This window comes from Peromyscus leucopus, chromosome 8b (genome assembly GCF_004664715.2).
Source record: "Peromyscus leucopus breed LL Stock chromosome 8b, UCI_PerLeu_2.1, whole genome shotgun sequence".
Taxonomy (NCBI): Eukaryota; Metazoa; Chordata; class Mammalia; order Rodentia; family Cricetidae; genus Peromyscus; species Peromyscus leucopus.
Window position 1 is genome coordinate 88,597,444 of NC_051086.1, and position 27,593 is coordinate 88,625,036.

The following is a 27,593-nucleotide window of genomic DNA, read 5'->3' on the forward strand; positions in this document are numbered from 1 at the left end:
ATGAAAGTTTTAAAAGAAACGTGTAGACCATAGGTAGTTTAGATGGTTTGAGGAACATGGAAAAATATAGGTAAACAGTTATCAGATAAATGAGATAATTGAACAAATGATTATAAGGAGAAGTTATCAGAGACTTTTCAACAGTGGAATGATGCAATTCAAGTTACCACTTGAGGGGAGTTGTTACAGTTATCCTGTGCGAGGGGTCACTGGAAAGGAGGTGGAGGCCCGTGGTCTGGGAGATGGTGGGTGCTGGTTGTCTCTGCAGTGTGCAGAACCTTGCCTATCACGGCACTAACAGGATGGTGGGGAAAACGAGGCTGGCCGAAGTGAGTGGTGAGGCATTGTGGATGACGGGCTTGGAAGTGAGAGCCAGGCCGTGTGAGAAGATATGGGAAAGAAGGAAGTCATAAAGTTCTACTTGCAGGGCAGTGGGAAGATGCCATGGCACATCTTCTCAACACTAAAAGGAACAGGAAGCAGAGCTGGAGAAAGCCAGAATTCTGACAGTTAAATCTGGCCAGTGTCCGTCAGTCAGTCTGCATGTACTCAGGAAGCACCCGTTGGCACTGCGCTGTCCCCTTGACTTGGCTTCTCTCCAGGATTTTTTTTATCTCTTGGCCTCCCCTTTCCCATCCCCTTTGTGTCCCTTAAGATTTTGTGTGTGTGTGTGTGTGTGTGTGTGTGTGTGTGTGTGTGTGTGTGTGTGTCAGGGGTCCTCAGGGGTCTGTTTTAGATCTCTTTATTTACTTTGTATTTTCCCTCAGATGGATCGTGTCCACTTCCATAGTGTTGATTAGTGTCTTCATGCTATTAACTCTTATTAGAGAACATGTGAGTTCTTTCTCTGCCTCAGTTTGGAGCTCAGGGTTTCCGTAGACTTTAGCCTATTGGTTATTCCACCATCGTGCAGGAAGTTCTAAATTAAACTCCTCCCGATGCAGCCTTCCTCCCCAGGCATACTTCCACTTTTGAGTTGTCTGTTCCTGGAAGTATGGTAGCTCAGAGCTGAGGCCCCTTCTTTAGCTCCCCTTCTCTGCCTGGAATTGGGGTGCTGTTTCTGGTCAGTCGTCGAACAGACCGTCCGTGTTGCAGACACGGATCAGGTCTCGAACTTCTCTCCTCCTCGCCCTGCCCCTCTTGAGGACACCAGTATCTCTGGCCTGAGTCGCTGCGTGAGCGTCGCCTTGCCCTTCTCTAATCCACAGTGTAACTGGAGTGCTTTTTTTTTTTTTTTAATAAAAAGGCAAGTCTGAGCCTGTCCTTCCACTGCCTCAAACTCCTTAGCAGCTCTCCGTAACTCCCTGCACAGTTTACAAGCCCTGAGTGTTCTGGCAGCTGCCAAACTTTCCTGCCTCATCTGGGCCTGCACCCTTCCCCCCTGCGCTGGGTTCCAGCCAGAGCGAGCTATTTTCAGTGCCTCTAATTTGCTGTGCTACTGTCTCTTCCCTTTGTATCTTGGGGCATGTTTTGACCATCATTTTGCTCAGTTCTTGTTCATCCTTCAGGCCTCGGCTTTGATCTGACACTTTCCAGAGTGTTCTGGCTTTAGTATGCTTCCTGTGCATCCCATATGTTCTCGTGTGCGTTGCTCTGCTGTGTGATGGTTGCTTATTGCCTCACTAAACATTTTCTAGAAATGAGTAAACTCCAGGAGCTTGATTAATCTGAACTAAATGGAACACTTACACTCCTGCTCTGCCCTCAAGATGCTTACAGCCTCTCTGGGAACAACACTGCACTTGTATATCCCAGAGCAGTACATGAAACACAAGACACTCTGGGAGCCAGACTAATGAGGAAGGCCATGTGATGAAGCACACATACATAGGAAGAGTGATGCTGAACCCTGTCTTCTACAAGTCAGAGCAGGGAGGGTGGTTCTGGTTCCTTATTAAGTCTGAGTAGGTACTCTTCAATTCATTTTTGCTCTAGGAAAGACTTCTTGGAATGGTTCCAGCTAGATCTCCATTCTAGAAATAGGAAGGGGGCAAGTTTTCTTAGGCGTTGCTCAGCTGCTCTTGGTCGGACAATGGCTGTTCATATGTATGGGTGTTAGAAGAACAGAGTTCAAGGGTCAAAGTATCAGCTCAGGGGCGGGGAAGGGCACAGCACTCATTACTTGTATGTACACACTTGTATTTTCTGCTTTACAGATTATAAAAAGTAACCTAGCCTCGTAAAGCAATGCCAATATGCAGAGTAAAAGAATAAGATCTCCATTGTACCCTTCCCAGTTTCTATCAAAAGTAGTCACTGTAGCACCAGTGAGTGTTTTTAGACCCTTTCATGAATATTTATACACACATGCATTTTTGGCTCTGTCTACTCATGTATAGTTGTTTTTGTTTTGTTTTGTTTTCTTTTCTTTTAAATAAGCTCACAACAGCTACTGTTCTGTGACTTCTAATAGTGTATCTTGGTCTTTTTTCCATGATAAAACATGGATAGCATTTTATTTTCTTAAAAAGATAAATAGCACTAGGAAAATTGTCTGTCTGCATGCCCTTTAGCGGTAAGTTAGCTCACGATCCTCATCAGTGAGAAAGTCCTTGGGTACAGCAGAAGGTTGGCTTAGAGTCTTCCTTTACTGCTTATCACTGTGTGACCCTGGACCAGGAAATGCTTCAGGACACTAGTCCCCAAACTCTTTGAGCCTTGTGTCCTAACCCACAAAAGTATTTCTTGGTAGGGTGACAATTCTCATTGTCAGGGTGGCATTAACGTGAACATTTTCTAACCTGGTACCTTACTTGTACTCCATTGACAGTACTTGGTTTAACAACACTGCCAAACGTTTTAACTCTATAAAGGGCAAAAATGTAGAGCCCGATCCCTTTAATCAGGTGTTGAGATGTTTCCTTTTCATCTTAACCTTTCCTTGCTGTGGAGAAAAGCTAACACCTGGGATTACCGTCTTAGGCTGTTTTGTAATTACCCATTCTGAATAGTGTTTGTTGATAGGTAGTCAAGGGGACGCTTGGCGATCCTCTTCTGTTTGTGAACTCAAACCTGGGCTGATTTGTATTCTCTTTGTCACATCTCATCAGAGAGACTGATAAATGCTCAGCCACTGCTATAAATCTTGTGAGTTTCTTATATGTGATATACTGAGTTGGAAAAACAACAGACACATTGGTAGATACAGAGAGTATGGTGCCAGAAAAAGAGGTTGAAGAATTAGTCCTGTTAACAAATGTGGCCTGGGATTCAGCTGCTCAGTCGAAGAGTACTACCTTGATTCAATAAGACTTAACCAGAGTTCCATACAGTTTGTTATTAGAGCACCCTACCTTTGATATGTTTAATATGTTCATACTCTAAAAACGCCTACAAGGAACTTGGGTTTTCTTTGTTTTCTAGAGATAACATGGGCCTGTGAGATGGGTAAAGGTGCTTGTCCCCAAGCCTGATGATCTGAGTTGGATCCATGCAATCCATGTGATGGAAGGTTTTCTCTGACCACCACATGTGCACACACACACACAACACTAAATAAGTGTTAAAAAAAAATAAGAACTACCATGGGCTGGATGTGATGCTAAGGTGTGTGGGAAGAGAAGGATTTAGAGACATTAGACAGGGGCTAATCCCTTTTACATATCATTTTACAAATATTGTGCAATATTACTTGGAAAGAAATGCTTAAGTAATGTATCAAATACTCAGAGATTTACTTGTGACTTAAGTTCTGCAGCATCGACTTTACTTTAATGCAGTATAAGAAAATCATAGTTTGAGTCCTGTTCCTACTTCAGTGACTAAACATTGGTCTATAGAAAGGTCCATGCATCTATCCCTTAAACTTCTCTGCTGTTTACATGTGTATCTAGTCTAATTTGTCCACAATTTCTTTGATTTTTAAAGTGCTTTGTTTTAAAAACCTGTCTAGTACTCTGCCATGAGAGGAATCTTAGACTTAAGAGCCTTTTGGCTATTTGTGTGTGGTTGTGACAGGACAGGCCCATCATGGAATGTCGCCACCCCACACGCTGTCTGACTTCTTACTTTTCTTTCCGCTACCAAATTACGTCACTTCCTCCGTGGATCTTATTTAGGACCCAACTGTGGCTTCGATAAGCTTAGAAAAAAAGAGGGTCAGGATTACCTACCTGCACCACCAATTCTCTGCAGATGCTCTTCTTTATCTGGCTGTAGCAGGCTGACCACACTAATAGAAGGTGGCTGTGGAACTCAGTTGTTGAAGATTTGTGTGCGTCATAAGTGGGAATAGCTTTAGTGGGATCCATCTTTGGAGTGAAAGACCGTAGTTTATAGCTGCATTGTTTAAAAATTGTTTTGAACTGGTATTGGTATAATTCTGCCTTCAGAAAATCATGGATTTGAAGAAAAATATGATTTAGAAGGACAGACTAAAATTGAGCGAAAGACACTGTGTAGATTCATTTTTTTCTGTTATCTTCACCGGACATGGTTTTAGCCTCTTACTAGTAAATGCTTGCTTTCTGTTCTCCGTGGCTGCTGGCAAGCTGTGGGGATTTTTTTTTTTTTTAAGTGGCTTGTCACCCATCCTGCGTTATTTGGTACTCCTCTCCCTTTCTGTGAAGAAACCAAAAGTGAGTATGTATCTGCGCATACAGGTTTCAGTGCATCAGGGAGCTGTAGCGTTGACTCAGATCGAGACTGTATTGGAGTGGGGACCTCAGAGATCGCTAGTCTGGCATTGCCTTGATTAGCAAATAAACCGACACAAAGATACACCCCTTCAAGTTCCACCGACACCAGGCTGAGAAGTGCTCCTTTTCATTTTTTTTCACTCTGGGCAACACCAGGCTCCCAGGAGACCCAGCACCTTATTTAGGCTAAAGTCACAGTCAGGTAGAGTCTAGGCCTGGCCCCCAGTCTGGTGCCCTTTAGGCTTGGTGACTCAGACACGTAAACGATCTGATTTATTGTTGGCTCTTCTTTAAATTTCAGATTTCACAACTTGATTGAGAAATTCTTGAGAGCAGGCTTCAGTCTTCTGGAGTCTAAGGTTGATTCACAGAGCCCGTTCTTGCCCCTGTCAGTCACTGCAGGTTCCCTGCTGGGCCCACAAGTTTGGAAGGGAGACAGTTTTTTTAACCTAGTCATAAAAAGTCCCTTGACTTTTCATGGATCACTTAGCTCTGTTTCTGAAAGCATTAGTAATTTATGTTCACTATGTTTCAAAAGCATGGGTGACCAGAAAGAAAAGGTTAGTATTCTTCAGTGTATCATTCTGTTAGTTTTTGTTGTATTTCTGTGCATGTGTTTATATACACACATTTTTTTTTAATTTTGTACTGGTTTTTCTCCCTATACAACACATTGATTTTTTTAAAAAAAAAAAAATAGGTAACATTCTGTTTCATAAAATGCTAATACCATCAGTTATTTAATCAGTCTCCTATAATTTTTGAGATTTTCACTATTATATACCATTTATGACAAGCACCCTTAGAGTTATATTTCTGCCTAACCATAGTTATTTTTGCTTGTTTTGTTTTGTTTTTTTGAGAGAGGGTGTCCCTTTGTAACAGCTCTGGCTGTCCTAGAACTCATTTTGTGGACCAGGCTGACCTCGAACTCACAGAGAGCCACCTGCATCTGCCTCCCAAGTGCTGGGATTAAAGGTGTGTGCCACCACTGCCCAGCCTAACCGTAGTTCTTTCAGATAAATTCCCAGAAGTGGACTTGCTGAATCAGAGAGCATTAGTAATTATACCCATTTTTGTATGCATTGGCAAAGTTAGCCTTCCTTTTTATGTATTATTATCATTATTACTATAGGTTTTTTGAGACGGTCTCACTCTGTAACCCAGGCTGGCCTAGAGGTCATGGCAATCCTCCTGCTTCAGCTTCCTGAGTGTTGAGAATACAGGCTGATCCCACTGTGCCAACTTTAGATTTCCTTTTTTGAAGTCAAGCTGTCACGTGGATGAAAGCAGACAATAAGGAGTGAAGAGAAGTGGCAATGTTGAAAATGTCAAGGCACACTGATGGGCAGTGTTGGGGCACTCATCTGAGACCCAAAAGTAAATCTCAAACTCAACTAGTAAGTGTTTCCTTTTGGGTCTCAGTTTCCTCATCACCGGAGAATCAGCTTGGTGGAACTGCCATCATGGGAGTGCCTCATTCCAGTGAAACAGGAAGGCCGCACACACAGCCTCTCATCAGCACAGCTTGACTGTCTTTGGAAGATTTTTCACACAAACATGCTCCTACTAGAGGTAGTTGTTTGCCTTTGGCTTTCTCAGCATTTTAAAAGCTTGTTTCCCATAGTTGTAGCTTTGATTTTTAGTACAGAGCTACTTCTCACAGAGGCCATCTCGTGTCCTGGAAGAAATCTGCTTAGCACAGTTCTTGCTTATGTACTAGAGCAGTGGTTCTCAGTCTTCCTAACACGGCGACCTTTAGTTTCTCATGTTGTGAGGATCCCCAACCATGAAATGATGTCATTGCTACTTCATGACTGTAACTTTGTTACTACTGTGAATCGTAATGTATCTGAAATGTAGGATATCAGATAAGTGACAGCAAAGGGGTCACGGCCCACAGGTTGAGAACTACTTACTAGAGACTGAGCAGATATCTAGGGAAGTTGAGTGTGGTACCTTCGCCCATATCCCCAACATATGAAAGCAGATACCCCACCCATTTTTCTCTTCTGAAGACCCCACTTCTTGTTCCGTTTCCTGTTGCTATAACAGGATACTTGAGACTGGTCCACTTGTAAAGGAAAAGGAGTACAGTCAGCTTACAGGTATAAGAGCTGGAAGTTCAAGATCAGACAGATGCAACTGGTAAGGGCTCCGTGCTGGATCCTAACACAGGAAAAAGGCAGAAGGACAAACAGATGTGTGCAGAAGAGCTGACATGTACAGGCAGGCACTCCTTGCAGCAGCCCGTAGAGTAACTAATCAGTTCCACAAAAGTGAGGGTCACCCACTGCGAATACAGTTAGTTCGCCCACTTCCTCAGGGGGCCATTACTCCCTCTTAACAACTTCGTGACCTCTTTAAACACTTTTTAGATTTATTTATTTTTATTTTACGTGTATGGGTGTTTTGCTTGCATGTATATCTGTACACCACATGCATGCCTGGTGTCCACAGAGGTCAGAAGAGGGCATTGGATCTCTTGGAACTGGAGTTATAGATGGTTGTGATCCACCATGTGGGTACTAGGACTCAAACTCAGGTCTTCTAGAAGAACAGCAAGTGCTTTTTACCCCTGAGCCATATCTCCACCCCCAAATGTGTATTTGGTAACACTAGTTTATTTTTGTTGTTGTTTTTTGAGACGGGGTCTCACTATGTAGCCCCAGCTGTCCTGGAATTCCCTATGTAGACCAGGCTATTCTTGAACTCAAAGAGATCAACCTATCTATCTACCCAGTGCTGGGATTAAATATGTGTGCCACCATACCTGGCAATTCAGTGACCTCTTAAACATCCCCTCACCTCTCAACATTACAACATTTGCCTTGGAGGGCACATACCATATTCAAAGCATAGCACCCACCATATTTCTTCATTTTGAGGAGTTATTCCAAGTGTCTCCCATCTCTTCTGATGCTTTTCCTATTCAGTAACACGGTATCTCTTTCTCTGGTATACATAAGAATTTTTGAGGCTTTAAAAGAAATACAGATTTTTCAGGCTGTGTCTCAAGTGCACTGAATGAGGACTAAGCAGAGCTGAGACCCAGCTCCAGCAGTAGCTGAGCCTCCCTGGGGGTTCAGCCCTGTCAGGTAGATTGGTGGTCAAGAGCCAGATCTGCCTCTTTCTACATGTCTCCATGAGGAAATCATTTAGGCTCCATGCTCTTTCCTACCGAGAGGAGGAACAGTACCTTGTCGTAGAACTCCGTGACTGCGTGTGAGAACACACTAATGGTTCAGCCTGATTTGCACACTACACAACACATTTCAAACACTACACGGTATCCCCTAGCAGGTACAACTTGATGTGTCTGCATATTGGTTAATTTTTAAGTAAAATAAAATAAATCAAAGACTATATTAAAACATTTAGGATAGTCCTTTCATTTTGTAGTTACTTTAATCTCTAGCTTCCTGGATTCTGTGTATGCATTTACTATTTATTTACTTATTTAAAAAATAATGTTTATATTTTTTCAACTTTTGAGGGTCAGCATGCTCATAGAATACTGAAAATTGCAAGAAGCAAAGCACTAGAAAACTTGCCTAACTACCAGCAATTTTGATGTATCCTTTTATTCCTTAGATAACAAATATGCATTTCTACATGGCCGAGCTTATGTATGTATCTCATTTTCCCATATATCATGAATATTTGCTAATATACAAGTCCCAAAGCCTTGAGCATTTTTATAACGAAGCATATGATACCAATGAAGTTGAAGGTATATTTTATTATCTTTATGAAAACAAAAAAATCTTAAAATCAAAATGCCATTGGGCCTCTGGAGGAACATACTGGCAGGTGGACAGCTACACACTGTTCACGTAATGCCTAATTTAAAACAAGGTGCGTGGCATTTGAGTGGAAATTTTTAGACACTTCAGTATCAGATTTGCACTGTCATAATATTTGCATATGCAATGTTTTCATTTAATTGTTTAATATTGTATTCCTATACTCCAGCCAAAAGAAAGGCAGCGTGTATCAGTGGTTATAATCACAGTGTAAATGTGGATATATCTGAATGCATCTCTGCTTCTTAACAACCTAGGGAGTATTGATAAGACTGCTTAGAGATAGTTTAACAGTGCCACATCCCAGATGTTTCTTTTCTCTTAATTTTCACAAAAAGAATTTGCTAATCGTTTAATTCACTGGCTCCACTTTCATCACACATTATCATCTGTAAGTATCTAAAAGCTTCGTGTTGTGAAATAAGGACTGGTAAACACAGGCACCTTACCAGAACAGATGATGTCTACAGGAGCAGGTTACTATCTGAAAGTGTCTGTAGGTGTGAAGATGCTAACAGAGAGCTTCTCCTTGCCCTTCCTCTCCCTCCTCCCTGTGCTCAGTGTGAAAGTGCAGAACTGTTAGCTTAATAATGGTCGCTCACGAAAACAAGCCTTCCCAACTTAAGGAAAGAACAGCTCTAAGCCATCCTACTGCTATGTCTCAGCACTGAGGGCCAGTTTGTGCTTTACATAGACCACTGCTAACTTAGTGCCCTCGCAGACCAGTGAGTACATAGTCTGAATTTACCTAATGAAAAGCAAATGGAACCTTTCCATTTCCACCTCCTTTACCACCTGTGACTGAACAGTATGCAGGTCAGAGACGTGAAGAAGTTTAAGCAGTTCCATTTGAACTGACTGAGAAAATGCTTAAAATGGGGGCCAGGGAGATGGTTCCGTTGGTCAAGGGTTGGCCACACAAGCATGAGAACCTCAGTTCAGATCCCCAGCACTTGTGCAAAAGCTAAGTTTGGCCTCTGGAACCCCAGTGCTGGGGTAGGGGTAACCCTGGGGCTCACCATCCAGTCAGTATAGCCACATGAAATCAGTGAGTTCCAGGCTCAGCAACAGACCCTGTCTCAAAAATAAGGTAGTGAGCTAGAGAGATGGCCCAGTGGTTAAGACACTTACTGGCCTTGCAGAATACCTGGGTTCAGTTCCCAGCACCAATAGGGCAGCTTACTGCCATCCGTAACTCCAGCTGCAGGGGAGTTTGACACCCTCTTCTGGCCTCTTCAGGCACCAGGCGTACATGTGGTGCACATACACACATGTAGACAACACGCATACACATAAGATAAATAAATAAGTCTTTTTAAAAACAGGTGGAGAGTGACTGAGGCGGACACCCACCGAGGCGGAGCCCAAACAACTCTTCCTCCACTAAGTTGCTTCTGTCTGGTACTGGTCACGCGTAACCGAGACGCCATCCTGGAGTGCTTACTGCAGACCCCTGCAGGACTAGCTGGCCCCACCAGAGACCGTCAGCTTTGTGTGGGCTCCGCATTGTGCTGGGTCCTGAGGCTCTGCTAGCCCACACTCCTGCCGTGTTCCTGAGTGACTTCTGCCACTCCAGGTGGCACTTCCTAGGTTAAGTGAGACGTCTCTGTGACCAGCTCTGGTGTTCCTGAGACCACACAGAAGGAGAATAATCCTACTTCTCCTTCTTTGTGAAAGTTCTTAAAGTCTGTAAAGAAAACAGTTCTGCTGATCTCAGGCCTCCTCAGATCCATCTTTCTCCAAGGCTCATTTCCCAATCAGGTTGTTTCCCATTTTCGCCCTTTACCATCCTGTCCACTTCTGAACATTAACGTCTGTTTATAGTTACTTTACGTCGGGCCCCCAGGGTTGAGGGGAGTGCTGTGAGTGTGGGTCCTTTGGTAGACACATCGGTCTCCCAGTGCAGGCTAGAGCTAAATGTGTTACCATTTTAGACATCGTTTTGTCTTCACTCCCATTGAATTTACCACTGGGGAAAACCATCTCTCGCAAATTCTTACTGCTCCCGCCGCACTCATGTAGAGGAAACTTCCATCTAGTCCTGATAATTTGATCTCTCTAGACTTGCTGTCTTCTGCAGCTACAGTTGTCAAAGGATAGGAAATGTGTTCTTATCAGCTTGTGACTCAGTGGAGGCCAAGAACATACACACGAAGTGAAATAAGAAGCCAGGGAGGCTCCGGCAGCTGGTACATTATTAGTTCTAACTACGCTTGGTGTGTCCTCTGCCTTGCTTTTAGAGGCATGGAGGCGCACACATTACATATTCGCCTATCCCAGGTCCCCTTCAGACTTCATGAATTCCCGTTTCTTAGAGTGATGCCTGGAAATACGCATTTAAATAAATCCTGTACGTCCTTGATACACATTGTTTTGACAATGGCTACTATAGGTACTGAAGAATTGAGTCCAAAGATGTGATCAAAGTCAAATAGTGTTAATTAAGGAAATGATTTCCCCCCTTTGGTAGCCTAGGCTGACGTTAAACTCGCTTGTTTAGCCCAGGTTGGCCTTGAAATCACAACAGTCTTTAGTCTCCTGAGTGCTGGGGTTACAGACGTTTAACACGAAGCCTGGCTTTAGGCTGTGGTTTCTGAGGAACAGAAGACAGTGAACGAGAGTGAGGAAGAGGTTCCAGGTGAAGGAAAAGAAGGCAGCCCTGAGTTGTCTGCCAGAACAGACCGTGGGGTTGGCTGAAGCAGATGATGTCCTGTAGAGCAGCAAGAAGAACGTGAAGGCTGAGGGACAGAGGAGACGGAAGGACAAACTGCAGACTGCTGAGATCGGAAAGCAGACAATGCCAGATGGCAGCAAGGCAGGACCTGCTACGGAAGAGCATGATCTTTGTCATCAAGAATTCGTGAAATACCAGGCAACACCCTAGGAGGGAGTGTAAAAGGGTGGGGGTGTCAGCAAAGATTAGTTGGGAAGGTTGCCCCACACATCCCATCTCTCATTCTAGGCTATCTGATGAGAAGATCTATACTGAATCGCAGTTGACTAATTTGGATCTGGACCAGTCAGATGGTAGACAGCTATCACAGCTGCTTGGTGCTCAGGCCCGGGTCCCTTTCTACCCACAGCAGAGCTCAGTGTGTCCTTGCAGCGCGCACACACACACACACACACACACCCCCCGCCCCCAGACAAACACGCTGTAAAGAGAATGGAGGCTGGAGTCGAGTGGTCTTCATCTTAAATGTCTCCTTAAGGATGTGGAAAGCACACAGATGCAGGAGTGTGGAGGGCGACCTCCCTTCCATCTGATCAACACTCTGAGAGACAGAAGTTGATGAAAGTCACACTCCAAGTTTTTCCTGCCCGGTTAGAAAAACAAAAACTGGCACTGGAGCGATGTGTAAAGCGTGCACCCGAGAGTGGCTTCCAGCTTGTCCTGCAGCTCACAGTGGCCTGTAACTCCAGCTCCCAGGATCTAATGCCTCTCTCACCTCCACAGCCTCGCACTCACGTGTGCATAGCAACACATACAAAAGTAAACCTTGCTGGGCAGTGGTGATGCACGCCTTTAATCTCAGCCCTTGGGACCCAGAGGCAGGTGGATCTCTGAGTTCTAGGCCAGCCTGGTCTACATAACAAGTTCCAGGACTACATAAATGGACCCTGTGTCATAATAAATAGATAATATAAAATAAGTAAAGTTTTTTTTAAAAAACCCGTTTCTTAACATAATCATCCTGTACTCTGAAAAGAGGAAGTCAAGTAGAACTATATTTGTTAGTTCCAATTCATACTTTTTAAAGACACAGAAGCAAAATTATGAAAACTCAGAGATCAAATATTAATAATAACTGGGACTGCACTTTGTACAAGTCCGTGCACTTTTTAGTGTTAAACTCTCAGAGCTGGTTTGCACACCTGCTTAGAGAAGCTTGCAAGACCCGTGACGATGCCCTGACTTGCACTGGTCTCGACAGACTCCTCCTTGGCAAGCGCCGTTGTCTGTGTTGGAGCTGGAAGCCACTTGGGATTCCCCTTTAAATATCACTAATCATTCATATCCTGCCCCCACCCTTGAAATGAATTAGGCACTCCCATCTCAATGCTAATTTGATAGAGATCATTTCTAACTTATTGACATCCTGACAGTGAGTTCCCCCTTTGAATACCTGGGATTTTGCTGACAGTTTTTCCTTGATGCAGTTGGCCTCTGGTGACATCTAGGAAAAAAAATGTTTATTTAACTCACACTGACATGTCTCATTTTGGATGGTATTTTCAAAGATTCTAAACAGCAAACATTACTGTTTATTCCTTGGGTTACAGAACTAAGGCTATGTAGTTTTTTATTACTCTATTTTAGGACATCATAATGAACTTATTAAGTGACCTATAAATACTTTTGTGTGTTATCTTCATCAGTGGGGCTAGAAATGCTTGTCATTGTGGTGAAGCCTTGTTCTGTGTAGACTTTTAGACAAGCAATCACTTCATGCTGTCTGTAATGTACACCTTAACATCTCTTGAAGTTTACCCCAATTTTTACATGTATGTTAACACCTGGGTCTAAGTGTGTGTCCTGATTTTGTATGTTGTTGAAGGATTGTTGATTTAGCTAAGAGACTAGCAGTTAGAAGGGGAAATAATGTATTTCTGGTTCCCCTCAAACTAACAGGAAAGATGTACTGTGCTAGTCTAGATTGCAATAATATACTTTGGGGCAGATACTGAGAAACGGCTCATGTGGTTCCCAGTAGAATCAGGTCTTGTCAGGTGAGCGCAAGCAGAGCAAAGACTATGCCCCTAAAGAGCCAGTGTTACCCTTCTAATACTGGTAGAGACTTTAAGAGGGGTTGCAGTTGGGGAAATGAAGAGAACTTTGGAAAGAAACCTACTGAAGATAATGGGAGAAAGGATAGAGGGATGTGCACCAGTCGAGTTGGTCATCGTGGTGGCTTGGCTTTTATGGAGGGGGCTACATACTGATGCCACGTGAGCTTAGGAATTTGAGAAATTGGTGGAGTGGGCTCTGCGTGAGGTCCAGAGAAGCAAGAGAATTGATTCCGATAGTCCAGCTGGAAGAACAGCTAACACTGTGGGAAATCCTGACTTCACTGACCCGATAGGAACATCTCTGGGGAAATGCTATGGTATGGTGTATGTGCTGCTGTGTTCATTTGGAGCTTGAGTTTCTTCAATGTAACAGACACTATAATTCTCAGCATTCCATGACAATAGTAGTGCTAGGAAAAGTTTTAAGGTGCAAGATGGCCACCTTGTCATGCTCAGAAGTGATGAGCCGTATGCAAAGTAGTTAATTATTTCAAGCTTTACGGTTGCATCTGATGTGATCTAATTCTTAAGTAGTAGTTAAAGGTCTGGTTCATTTCATTGTTCATCCATAGCCAGATGATAAAAATAAGCTTCTATTACTTAGCAACAAACATCTAGGCATTGTCATTGAGAATCAGCAGTTGCTTTCTGTTTGTTATACTTGATTATCACAGTGACCTTCAGGTACTTACTATTATTTCCACCTAGTGAGTGGATTTTAATATAGACAAGCAGATTCCAACATCTCTACTGTATGTGTGTGTGCATTTGTGTATGTGTGTATATACATGGTGCACATGTGTTCAAATGTATGTGGAGGTGTCTTTTTCAATTGCAGAACCTCTCCCCCCACACACACTTTTTCTTTTAGTTTTGAGATTATAATATAATTACATGATTTTCCTTTTCTAGAACCCCTATTTTTTTAACAGTATGCATAACTGAGTTTAACACAAAAGACTGTCCTTTATTCTGAGATTACTTCTCTCATTCCTTTTGATAATAAATGTGTTTTCTTATATGAAATAATGGTCATATCTCTTATTTATTTATTTATTTATTTATTTATTTATTTATTTATTTATTTATTATTTATTTATTTATTTTTGAGGCAGTGTCTCACTGTGTCACCTTGGCCGTCCTGTAACTCATGATGTACATCAAGCTGGTCTCAAATCCATAAGGTTCCACTTGCCTCTGCCTCCTGAGTCCTGGGATTAAAGGGTACATAGTTCTTTTTTAAAAAGAAACCTTTACCTGACAAAATTAAAAACAAACAAAACCCTAACCAACACTATTACAGCATTCCTCCCCAGTTTGGAGGGAAGTGTTTCTCTTGTTTATGGGGAGTGGTTTTTGAATTATTATTACATTTATTTATTGTGTGTGTGTGTGTGTGTGTGTGTGTGTGTGTGTGTGTGTGTGTGTGTACACATGCATGTGCACATGCCATAATTCACACGGGGAGGTCAGAAGACAATTTGCAAAGGAGTTGGTTCTGTCCTTCCACCAGTGGGCTCCAGGGATCCAACTGAAGTCATCTGCTTGCTGCTGAGCATCTTTACTCGTGAGCCATCTCACCAGCCTGCTCTGGAACTCTCCATCCTTCTGCCTCTGCCTTCTGAGCACTGCGGTCACAGGCATGCACCACCCCACCTGCTCCTGACCTGTCTTAAAACATGTCTGGCTTTGCTTTCTAGTCTTTGACATCCGAGTCTAAGAACTGGTTAGAAAAATCAATGCATAGTAATTTTTAATGTTCTCTAGAAATCTCCACTTGATTTATTTCCTATTTAGTCCAATCAATCTTCAACCTATCTTGCACCTTAACACAAATCATACCCTCAATCTTTTTGACAAATGTCTTCTGAGAAACATAATTAAGATGGAGCTTTTGTGCTGCAGAGTTTAGGAAATGTCTGGAACTGCCTTATTTTAAAGGACCTGGAATGAGATGCCAATCAGTTTTCAACTGGGTTCTTTCTAGACAGTCTCACGTTGGGCGCCAAGTCTTCCAGTATCTCATTGCTTAAATCACTACTAAAGCAGCTTGTGATCATTTGCTATGTGGTGGTTTGAATGAAAATGGACCCCATAGGCTCACAGGGAGTGGCACTATTGGGAGGTGTGGCCTTGCTGGAGCAAGTGTAGCTTTGTTAGAGGAAGTGTGTCACTGGGGGTGGGCTTTGAGGTTTAAATGCTCAAGCCAGGCCCAGTGTCTCTCTCTTCCTGCTTCCAGATGTAGAACTCTAGGCTCCTTCTCCAGCACCACGTCTGTCTGCATGCCACCATGCTTCCCATCATGATGATAATGTACCAAACCTCTGAACTGTAATCCAGCTCCAATTAGACACTTTTTTTTTTATAAGAGTTGCCATGAAAAAAAAATAAGTGGGGGGAGGGGGAGAAATCCAGGCAGTGGTGACTCATGCTTTTAATCCCAGCACTGGGGAGGTAGAGGCAGATGGATCTCTGTGAGTTCGAGGCCAGCCTGGTCTACAGAGTAAGTTCTAAGACAGCCAGTGCTACACAGAGAAACCCTGTCTTGAAAAACAAACAACAAAAGAGTTGCCATAGTCGTGGTGTCTCTTCACAGCAATAGAAACCCAAGACATGCTGTTTGTTTGGTATCTTGTGTTCTTTGTAATCGATAGTGCGTGTTGAACTGGTGAATGTTAGGAGTGTTGTCACTGGTGTTCGAGTAACACAATGAGTGTGAAGGGAGCCATTGTAGGGAAGAGCAGGCAGGAGAGCCCGGCAGACGCTGTCTGCATTACTTGTTCCCAAGTGCAGTTTCACTGTGTGTTCTGTTTAGCTGTGTGCTGTTGGCAACTTTACCACCCTGGTTATACTGTTTTGTCCACTAAACTTCGCTCTTGGTCGTCTCACACACCCACTCTTTGATTGCACCCAAGGCTTTGGATCGCCAGTAACCACTTCAGATTCCAGCTTCTTGCCGTCTTCCTTTTTAGCTTTGTTTTCTTCCCCTTACTTCCAGTACACACACACACACACACACGCACACGCACACGCACACGCACATGCACACACGCACAGTCCCAACGCCAGTGAGTTAGATTCCACTGGAGCCTCAGTTAGTCTCCAGCCTTAACTGTACTCTTGTCCCGCTTTACCCAGCCTGCACTGCATGCTTTGTCGGACTCATCCCCTTCCCTTGTTGCCTTGCTGCTCATCTGTGTCAGTTCCCAGTGTTTCCCAGCCTGCCGAGCCTGGGCCAGTATCTGCCTGTTAAGTTTGACTTTAGAAAAAAAGCCACACTTGTGGTGTGGGATATCACTTTAAAATTAGGATCCAACACAGCTCAGATGGTCCCTGGGTGTTTCGTTCCTGGGTCTCACCCAGTCGGCCTATTGTCCAGTTCTCTGAGATCACTGGGTCTTTTCTACCTCCCCCACCCTCCAGCTTCCCCAGTAGCCTAGAATCTTTAGAATCTTGCTTTCCACCGTGTGGGTCCTGGAAACTGAACTCAGAAATCATCAGGCCATGAGGCTTGGTTGCAGGAGCCTTTCCCCAGCAAACCATCTCGCCAGCCCCTGATTATCATTCCTTTCCACTCCTTATCCAGGTTATTCAGTCATGTGTTCTGAGAGTTTTCTTTTCTTCCCTCGCTCCCTCCCTCCCTCTCTCATTTGTTCATTTGTTACATGGGATGGGGGTGGGGTGTGCATGTGCACATGGAAATCTGAGGACAACTTGCTGGAGTTGATTCTCTCCTTCCATTGTGCTTTTACCTCCTGAGCCATCTTGTTGGCTCCTATATAGTGTTTATATTTGTCTTGTCTTTCTTTCTTTTTTCTTTTTGTTTGGGGAGGGGGGGGGTGAGTCAGAGTTTCTCTGTGTAGACCAGGCTGGCCTGGAAGTCACAGAGATCCTTCTGTTTGTGCCCGCCAAGGACTGAGATTAAAGGTGTCCACCACTGCCAGCCTGCTTTTATTTGTGTTTCTAATGCTTCAGCTCAGACCCAGGTCCTTGCACACACCAGGCCAGTGCTTTGAATGAGCTGCATCCTCAGAGCCTCTCATTTAGTGTCCAGGGTGACCTTCGAGAGTCTAGGAATCCCTCAGTTGTGTGGAGATGCATGTGTGTATTTTCCTAGGGAGCTCCATTAGACTGTCCGTGGGAAAGGAGGAAGAAGCTGAGCATGAAGTTGTATGCCTGTAATTCTACGGCGTGGAAGGTCTGGGCAAGAGGATCAGGAGTTCAAGCCTAACTTGAGCTAGATGAGACCCTGTCCCAAAGAAACAAAATCAACACACACACACACACACACACACACACACACACACACACACACACACACACACAGTGGGTGGAGGAGGGATGGAAATGAGAATGAATTGAAAGAATATGTCAGCGTCAATAATTTCTATTAGTCTCTTTTCCTCTCTATCTTCCTTTTTATTTCTAATTTACTGGTCCAGGGTACTGATCACCGAGGAGCTTGTATAACATCAAACAGGGGTAAAAGTGGCAGCAGATGTTTCTACAGCCTGGGATCTGAGAGCCTCAAAATCAGAGCCAGGAAAAGCTCAGGAGAAAGCTGGGCATCAGCGGTAGCATGGGGCTTCCTCCTGAGGCCCCCAGGTCCCCGGTCCCAGAGAACCAGGAGTGATATGAAAGTTCAGGTGGCAAAAATCCAGTCAGCTAGGGAGTCAGTCTCTGCAGAAAAAGGCTGAGTATCCCTTCGGCGACCCTTCCATCCTCTGTAAGTTCAAAACTCGTGGATGAGTTGGCTAGATGAGATGGCTCAGTGGCTAAGGGTGATTGCTGCCAAGCCCAATGACCTGAGTTCAATCCCCAGGACCCACATGGTGGAAGGAGAGAACCAACTCCCTCTAGTTGTCCTCTGACCTCCATATTCTAACCATGGCATGTTTGCACCCTCCCCGACCAAATAAACACATAAAATTTTAACTCACTGGTATGATGGGAAGGTCTACCACAGACCTGTCAGTCTCCAGGCCATGAGTCTCTAAGGCTCTGGCCATAGCAAGTCGCTGTTGGCATCTGTATCCATACCTCTGTGCCTGTGGCTCTCTTTAGTCTCTCTTCCTGGTATCATTTCCTTTCCACTGTCCAAATATGACCCCCTCTCATCCTTCCAGGCTAGATTCAGGATCTCTTTGTCCCAGTATCCAGTCCTAATTTTCTCCTATCACCTCAGCAGAATCAGTCTTTCTTGGGTAGACGCCAAAGGTATTTCTTACATTTCACTGATAGGTTATGGTATAGTGTGGATGCTTGACTTGCGTCTTTCCTGCTAAGCCAGGAATTCCATGCAGGTAGAGACTCCTTCTTGCGTGTCTGTATCCCTAACACCTCCCTCAGTGCTTCCCAACAGGAGCTTAGTACATGTTTGTTGAATGGAATCAGTTTATATGACTCACTTAAAATTAGAGACCAGTGCTTATTTAATAAGTCAGGACAGACTATAATAATAGTAATAACAAAGTCTCATTTCCACTGCTTATCCAAATAACTGATTCTTTTGTGGAGCTGGATTTTGAAAATCTTCTTGTCGATGTGTATTTCTTTGATATGCTAGACAGGAATCTAGGACCGATATGGCCTCGAAGCAGCACAGATGCACTGTGGATGTTACGCGGGCTGTATGGCCATGTCAAAGATAACATACAATGCCTTTCATAAGCCTGCATCTCAGCCTTTTCTCTTCATTGTCATGGCAATGTTTTGTGGACTATTTATAAGATCCAAGTTAGTTTAATTCAAACCACACTAAACTAAGCATTTTCCAGACGCAAAAACAGAATGCCAAAGTTTGGAATCTGGTATTCCTGTATAGTTTGTTTGCCAATCTGCAACGGCTTGGTCACTCAAATAGGCGATTTATTTATTTATTTATTTTGCTTTTACAGATTTAAATTAGTTCAGTAGTAAGATTCACAAATTAAGGGTTTCAAATAATTTTGAAAAATGGTATTTTTCTCCCTCAGATTCTTTGAATTTCTAAGAAAAGGAATCAAGGATTTGCTTATTTGGCCCTTTTTTGAGTGCATGCTATGGGCTAAGCATTATGCTGGGTTAGTTGTGATTCAAGATCAATAAAACAGTATTTTCCCTTACACAGCACACCATCCCAGAGAGAAGGTATACAAACAAATGATTGCAATGTAAACCTCAGAGAAGAGAAAGGAAAACTCCTCCTTTGAGAGCCAAGGTTGAGGTTAAGAATGGACGTGTTTGCAGACCAGGGTTTGCAGGCGAAGCCGAGTGCTGAAGGGAGGTCACAATTGATAATCTCTTTTTTAAAATATGCCAAGTGGGAATCTAGGTCATCTCTGAGAATTAGTGGCATGAGGTAGCTCTTGAGAAGAAATGAGTATTTCAATAATTCATAAGGAGAATTAGGAAAGAGATAACAAAGACAAGTCAAGGATGGCATGTGGTACGAGAAAGCTGTGAGAGCCGAGCTGAAATTGGATAGTGTGGGGGAGGAGGCTCCCTCAGTCAGCACAGCGCTGTAATTTGCTCCCGCTCTGCTCTATGGCCATATTGTGCCCAGGGCTCACAGGAAAGTATGGCCTGTTCTGGAAGAGGTCTCCTTAAGAGGAGGCTGACAGACTTGGAGAAAGTCAAGACCAGATGAGAATAGGCCTGGACCCTGTAGGTCCTCGGCAAACTTGGCTCCTTCTCTTCTTCTGATGTTTATTTACTTTTGTGTGTGTGCGCGTATGAGGAGGGTTTTGCCTACATGTGTGTTGGTGCACCATGTGCATGCCTGAAGATGGCAGAATCCCCTGGAACCGGAGTTACAGATGATTGTGAGCCGCTGTGAGGGCACAGGGAACTGAACCCAGGTCCTCTGGAGGAGCAGCAGGTGCTCTTCACCACTGAGCCCTAACCGGCTTTCTTTCACTCCCGCCACCGCCCACCTATGGTCTGTGCATATGACAGTCAGATGGTAACAGCTGGCTTAAACAGGACGATTAGGAGTCACTTTCCAAAGCCTAGTTGTCCTTGAGGCTTGAATGTGGCCTGTGATCGGTGGTGCCAGCTTCCAGGAGAAGAACCAGGTTTACCCCATAATGTAGTATGAACCTCTTGCTTGAGGGCTGGACCAGAAGTCAAAGACATTTTACTTGCCTAGGTTCTTGGGGCAGAGCCCTTACCCTGTGATGAAAGAGGTTGGGGTACCAAGCCTTCATGAGTCTCCAGTAAGTTCCCTTTCTGCCTTCGAGCTTACCCAGGAATACAGAGCTCATGTTTTCAAGAAGTTGTAATGGTGTCTTTTCTTGACATAAAGATGTTACATATGGATATCACTGTCAGCCCCAAAGACCTTCCCCCCCTCAGAGTGGTTAGTTGTATCGTGTGATTTATTTTACTTGCTGTCAACGGTGGCATTGTACTTTTTCCCCTTCGAGACAGACTTCTTAAGACTCTCATTTCAGAAGAGGGTAGGCCGTTTCTCACAGGAACACACGGTTGCACTTGCAGCATTTTTACCTGTAGTTCTGAGAACAGCGCTGAAGTCTGATAATGAGCTACTTCATAGAGTGCTGTTTCAGTGTAGTATAAAGGAAAACTGTGTTCAACAGAAACCATGGACCATGACAGCAAAACGCTGAAGCTTGGTGTCCCAGAAGAGTAAAGAGAATCACAGGTCATCTTCATCTCAAGAAACTGAGCAAACAGCCCTGTAGTTGGCTGGAGATGCCCTGGGGAGTCTAGAACATCAGTCTTGGTAGTTTGGCTTATCAGTGACAAGTCTTGAATACTATTTTTGAAACTTCATTTCCATCTGGATGGCCCTAAAAAGACACATACATTGTCACTCGGCATTTGTCAGGTGCAGACATCTAGCTTTATTCACAAATTGGTGCCATCTATCTAGACCTCAGAACTCTTCGTACCCCTCCAGCCTAGACACACGTGTTTCTCCAAGCTTGTTTCGGCTGGTCAACCTATTGTCTTGTGATGAAGGTGTAGTTCCCATAGCCCACTGTTTTCTAATTGATGTGTTTTCCATTAGACTTTCTCCAAGGCAGACTTTCCTCTGAATCTCAAAGGATAATGAAGCAAGGAATAATTCCTAGTTAGATATTAGGTCAAAGACACAGTTCCAGAGTAAGAGTGTTCATTCTAAGTGTTAGTTAAAGAGTTTTCCAAAAATTGGTAACTGGCAGCTTCCCTTCCCCCTTCAAATATAGCCGCCGTTAGGGCTGGTTTCTGAATTTTCTGTTTAAAAATTTGACTTTAAAAATTCTTGGGGTTGGGGATTTAGCTCAGTGGTAGGGTGCTTGCCTAGCAAGCATAAGGCCCTGGGTTCGGTCCTCAGCTCTGGGAGGGATAAAAAAATTCTTGTCTGTCCTCAGCAAGCGTATATTGCTGTATATAAGTGACCTCAGTGGCTTGTCCTAAGGTGCATATGAAGAAGGCAGACTTCCTTTAGATGTCCTCCCTGATTTCAGTCAATTGGTGTAAGTAAGTCTGTCTCTCTTTCCTTTTTAGGTTGTAAACATGTTAAAGGCATCCTGTTGTATGGACCCCCTGGTTGTGGTAAGACTCTCTTGGCTCGACAGATTGGCAAGATGCTGAATGCAAGAGAACCCAAGGTGGTCAATGGACCAGAAATCCTTAACAAGTATGTGGGAGAATCAGAGGCCAACATCCGTAAACTTTTTGCTGATGCTGAAGAGGAGCAAAGGAGGGTATGTGAGCATAAAAACTTCGTATGGCTTACATGATGATGGACACTGAGTGACACCCAGAGACACAGAGCTGACCTGTGATCTATATTTTGAAACAACTTGCAGGAAAAATTTAGTTACATACAGCATTGCCCTAGAGCAGTGGTTCTCAACCTGTGGGTTGTGACCTCTTTGGGAGGTGAACAACCTTTTCACAGGGGTCACATATCAGATATCCTGCATATCATATATTTATATTACGATTCATAATAGTAGCAAAATTATAGTTATGAAGAAGCAATGAAAATAATTTTGTGGTTGGGGGGTCACCACAGCATGAGGAGCTGTATCAAAGGGTTGCAACTTAAGGAAGATTGAGAACCTGGCCTAGAGGTTATGTGGGGTTTACATGATGTGAAATGCCGTTACTCACATGTTCAAAAACAGATCTTGGATATATATTCAAGTGGTGCTTTTGGACCACACTGTTTCCAAACAGTTGAACTCATTTGTCTTTTGGGAAAGGAGGGAAGTTAAGTCCATGAATAGACTGTAGGAATCCTCCATGTGTAAAGTCCCCCATGAAGTAACAACCTTAGTCCCACTGAGTCAGCTCAGTTGTGGAGTAGCATCTTTCAAATTACAGCATTACCAATTATTCCCACCTATAATGAAATGGAAGAATTCGGAAGTTATTTTGGAGCTCCAAGGGCTATATTTAAATTGACTACAAGTTTAAAAACTCAAAAGCTGGATTTGGGCCTTAGGGGAAAAAATGATTTAAAAGCCAGACCTGGGTTTCTTGGCTGACAGTTGTCTGATGTGTTGTTCTGACTGCCCAGAAGTTGCCCAGATGTTTGGTTGCACATCCTGGTGTGTTTGTAAAGTGTTTCTGGGTAAAATTAACTTTGAATTGTTCAGCTGAGTACAGCAGATTGTCTTCTCACTTTGAGCTGATGTCTTCTAAACAGAAACAAAGGACCTAGAAGCCACTGAATTACATTGTAAGAGCTGAGAGAAAAATTGATTTTTTTTCTTTTTTTAGTTTAATATGAGTTATTGGGCTAAGAGTATAGTTCAGTGGTGGAGCACTGTGTGAGGCCCTAGGTTCAATCCCAGCACTGCAAAATTAAATGAATGAATTTCTCACTCACGCTAACATTTGAATGACGTTGCGCTTCCTGGTCTGAGGAGGTCAGGATGGTCCTTCTCCGTTGAATTTTCTTTGCTCTGTGTGGCCAGCAACGGCGTTATGATGTCAACCGAACTCTTGCATCGTTTTTCACGTAACTCCGGCATTCTTCCACTGTGTTACCATCGTAACCTTCTTGAAACACAGCAGGGAATAATTGCTAATGCTGTCATCTCAAAGATGGTGAAACAGCACAGTCCATCTTAGAGTTAAGGAAAGGGCCAGCGGACTTTGTGGTTATTGAAAGATAAAATGAGGTTTAGTATATTTTAAGAATACATTGTAGGGTTTTTTCTTTTTTTTTTTTTTTTTTTTTTTTTTTTTTGTTGTTGTTCTTTAGAAATTTAGAAAAAAGAAAAAGCATGAGGCAACAGTCCCTATAAATAGTGTCAACTAAAAAAAAAAAAAAAACCTAAAAAGGTAAAATTGAGCCTAATGGTAGCCAAGATAGTTATGCACTAAACAAAGATGAGTTGAAGCCTAGTCTAGAGGAACAGCTCATAAAATCTCACTGTGAGAGTTTCCATGTCGCTAAATAGATAATTTTGGTACTGTTTTTAAACTCAAAGCTTAAACATGGCACTACTAATGATAAAACTGCACTGGCACAGAGTTTCTAGATGGATATTAACCATACGCAGCCTCTTCTGTATACCCAGCTAATGACCCCATGGAGGGTAAATGTGTGTCACAAAAGCCTCCCCTTTGTGACTCTGGACAGTCCAGGCTGACAGAGATGAGTGTTTCCATATAGGTCACCTCGATAAATTTAGAACAGCACTTTAAAGGCTAGCACCACCACGGCCTGCTATTTTCTAAAACAGTTTTTTTTACTGAACCTACAGCTGCCATTTGGCTAGACTTGCTGGCTGACAAGCCCCCAGGATCTGCCGGTCTTGCCCACCTAGTCTGGGGTTTCAGGTGCATGCCACTGGCCACCTTTTATACAGGTGCTGGGCGTCTGAACTGAGTCCTCATTCTGGTGCAGTGAGCACTTTGCCCAGCGAGTTATCTCCCCAGCCCCGTTCTTCATTGTATTTTTTACTTTTTCCTTTTGGTTGTCATTGGTGGAGGGTTTTCATATGTTAGGATGATTCTGATGTCCATTTAGAAGTAAACATGGTTCAAAATGGTTTTAAAAAAGATTTATTTCTTTTTTTTTTTTTTTTTTTTTTTTTTTTTTTTTTTTTTTTTTTTTTTTTTTGTTTTTTCCTTTGAAGTGTTCTAAATGCTTTTATTGGATAAGCTAAGACATTTATTTCTTTTATTTGGTGTGTATTTGTAAGTTCCTGCATGTTTATGCAGGAACATACCATATACATTTGCCGTATACATGTCTGGTACCCTCAGAACCAGAACAAGGCATTGGATCCCATAGAACTGGAGTTACAGTTGTTTGTGAGCTGCTACGAGAGTGCTGAGTCAAATCTGAGTCCTCTGTAAGAGCTTTCACACACACACACACACACACACAACACAGACACAGAGAGAGAGAGAGAGAGAGAAACCCCCACCAGATAAAAATTAGTATGTATTGTAAAAATTTAAAGAGAATAAAATGTAGGTGACCATCAGTTTATATAATGGAGATGGATTTTTAAAAAGTAACAGAAAACAATAAAAATAAAAGCTGATATTGGCTATTTGTGGTAGTTTGAATGTAATTGGCCCCCATAATCTCATAGGGATTGGCACTCTTAGAAGATGTGGTTTTGTTGGAGTGGATATGGCCTTGTTAGAGGAAGTGTGTCACTGTGGGACGGGCTTTGAGGTTTCCTGTGCTCAGGATGCTGCCCAGTGTGTCAGTCGACTTCCTGTTGCCTGTAAGATGTAGGACTCTCAGCTGTTCCTCCAGCACCATGTCTGTCTGCATGCCACCATGTTCCCCACCATGATGATAACGGACTGAAACTCTGACACTGTAAACCACCCAATTAAATGTTTTCTTTATAAGAGTTTGCCAGGTCAAGATGTCTCTTCACAGCAATAAAACCCTAAGACACTGTTTCAATACTAAAACCAAAGAGAACACGTACCTTCTACTTAGCAAAAAATATGCTATAAATAATATTAAGATAACCAAGGGCAAACTGAAATAAAATATTTACAAAATATATTAATAGACCTAATTAAAAAGCATTTTTTATAAATCAGTAATGAAAGAAACATACAGGAGACAAATCAAATAATAAGAAAAACTTAGCAATGGTAAAAAATATATAATTTCTATTTTTGGTTGTGAGCCTAGCCTTTAACAGCTGAACCATCTCTCCAGCTCAAAAATATATAATTTAGCCGGGCTGTGGTGGCATACGCCTTTAATCCCAGCACTTGGGAGGCAGAGGCAGGTGGATCTCTGTGAGTTCAAGGCCAGCCTGGTCTACAGAGTGAGTTACAGGAAAGGTGCAAAGCTACACAGAGAAACCCTGTCTCGAAAAACCAAAATATATATATATATATAATTTAACCAAGCCGTGGTGGTATACACCTTTAATCCCAGCACTTGGGAGGTAGAGCCAGGCGGATCTCTGTGAGTTCGAGGCCAGCCTGGTCTCCAAAGCAAGTTCCAGGAAACTGCGCAAAGCTACACAGAGAAACCCAGTCTCGAAAAAAAAAAAAAAAAAAAAAAGTAGAAAACTCAGTTCCTAGTACCATTAAAACCAATGAAACACACAGAGAAAGGTACTAGCACATTGGTAATTATTTTTTAAAGTTTCTGATATTTCTTACTTGTGAGAACAGAACAAAATAGGCACAGTCATGCATTGTGGAATTCTAAACTGATTTACAATTTTTTTCTGAGGGGACTGATGATGTAACCCTAAATTTATCCCCAGGACTACAAAACAGCAACAACGAATTATTTTAGAAAAGCATTTGACACTCTATTTTAAGGTCTTTAAAACATCCAGTATATCCCTTTAACCTAACAGTTGTATTTAGGAAGTAATTATGTATTTTGTCAAGGATTTACATATAAAAATGTTAATTGCAGCAACATATATAATTAGAAATATATAATTAGAAATAATTAAATATCTAGCAGAAAGGAATTAATGTAGAGTTTGGGGGTTGAACTGTGAAACCAGTCATGATGAAATATTAGAGAGCTACTAATAATCATATTGTAGTTCTGGATTTAAGGTAATAACTAGACTGGAAAAGCAAGCAGGCTGAGAGTATTACACAGTAATAATATTTTGGCTAGTTGACTTTGGTGGTTATGATCTCTTTATGTTTTCATATATTTTCCCACATTGTATATTTTGCAATTAGGTATTTTGCAATTAGAGAGAGTGAGAGACTTTTGGCATACTCAGCCCTAAATGGAATGTCTTTATTAATATAAATGGACATTTCCATGTCCCAACTGCCCGGTCCCAAATAACTCAGAGGCTGAATATGAATTATAAATGCTCAGCTAATAGCTCAGGCTTATTACTAACTAGCTTGTTTTACCACATGGCAGTACCTTTATTAGCATGGCATGTTCATCTGCTCCCTGTGCATCTGGATGGTGACTCCTGACTCTGCCCTTCTCCTTCCCATCAACTGACTCTGCCCTTCTCCTTCCCATCATCCTTAGTTTGGTCACCCCGCCTATCCTTCTTACCTGGCTGCTGGCCAATCAGCATTTTATTAAACCAATTCAAGTGACAAATCTTTACAGTGTACAAGAGAATTATTCCACAACAATCAAACTCCTCCAGGCTCAGGGACCAATAGGCAAGAGAGGCAGAAAGATGGTAAGAACCAGAGGTGGTGGATAATTCCAAGGGAACAGTCTTCCAGACACAACAGGACTGATGCACATATAAAATCAGAGACCATGACAGTGTGCACAAGACTTACTCAAGTTTAAACTGGATAAAACCACACTGGGAGAAAAGAAAGAGGACACAGAGTCCCACCCCTAATCAAGAAGCTATTTGCAGTTGATACCTGCTAGAAGAGAACAAATCAGTTTTCTCTGATTGTCACTGAATATATCAACCACACTCCAGGGCAGGACCCATGCACAGGAGAATTAGTCAACACAAAATGGACTCCATGGTGTGTGTGTGTGTGTGTGTGTGTGTGTGTGTGTGTGTGTGCAGTTGTGGTTGTGTGTCTGTGTTGCATGCATGCTTTTTGTCTTGGTATTTTTTTTCCTTATTGTTTTTTTGTTGATGGCATTTTGTTTTGACTTATTTTTTTGTATTGTTTTTGTTTTGAGAGAGAGAAAGAATGTGAAGTTGGGTGGGTAGGGAGGTGGAGAGGATCTGGATGGAGTTGGGGGAGGGGAAAGAATACAATCAAAATATTTTTTCATGAAAATAATTTTAACAAATAAAAGCAACATATTTTACTTTAAAACAACTAGAAACAAAAATAAGTACTTGAAATTGTTTTCAGAGAACAGTAAGTGTTTAAGAGAATACAAGGTGTGATGAGTTCCCATTTTTTAAATTAAAGTGTAGAAATCTGTAGAGGCCACCTAGATGATTTAGTGGGT

The 27,593-nt window shown here is 42.6% G+C and overlaps 1 protein-coding gene across 2 annotated transcripts in view; it reads left to right on the forward strand.

Moving 5' to 3' along the window:
• Positions 1-27,593, forward strand: part of Nsf (N-ethylmaleimide sensitive factor, vesicle fusing ATPase) — a 145,288-nt gene that overhangs the window by 64,807 nt on the left and 52,888 nt on the right. For both annotated transcript variants that reach the window (XM_028882667.2, XM_028882668.2), the window contains exon 9: positions 21,728-21,927. In XM_028882667.2, the coding sequence (XP_028738500.1) occupies positions 21,728-21,927 (200 nt within the window). The remainder of the gene's footprint in view (positions 1-21,727; positions 21,928-27,593) is intronic.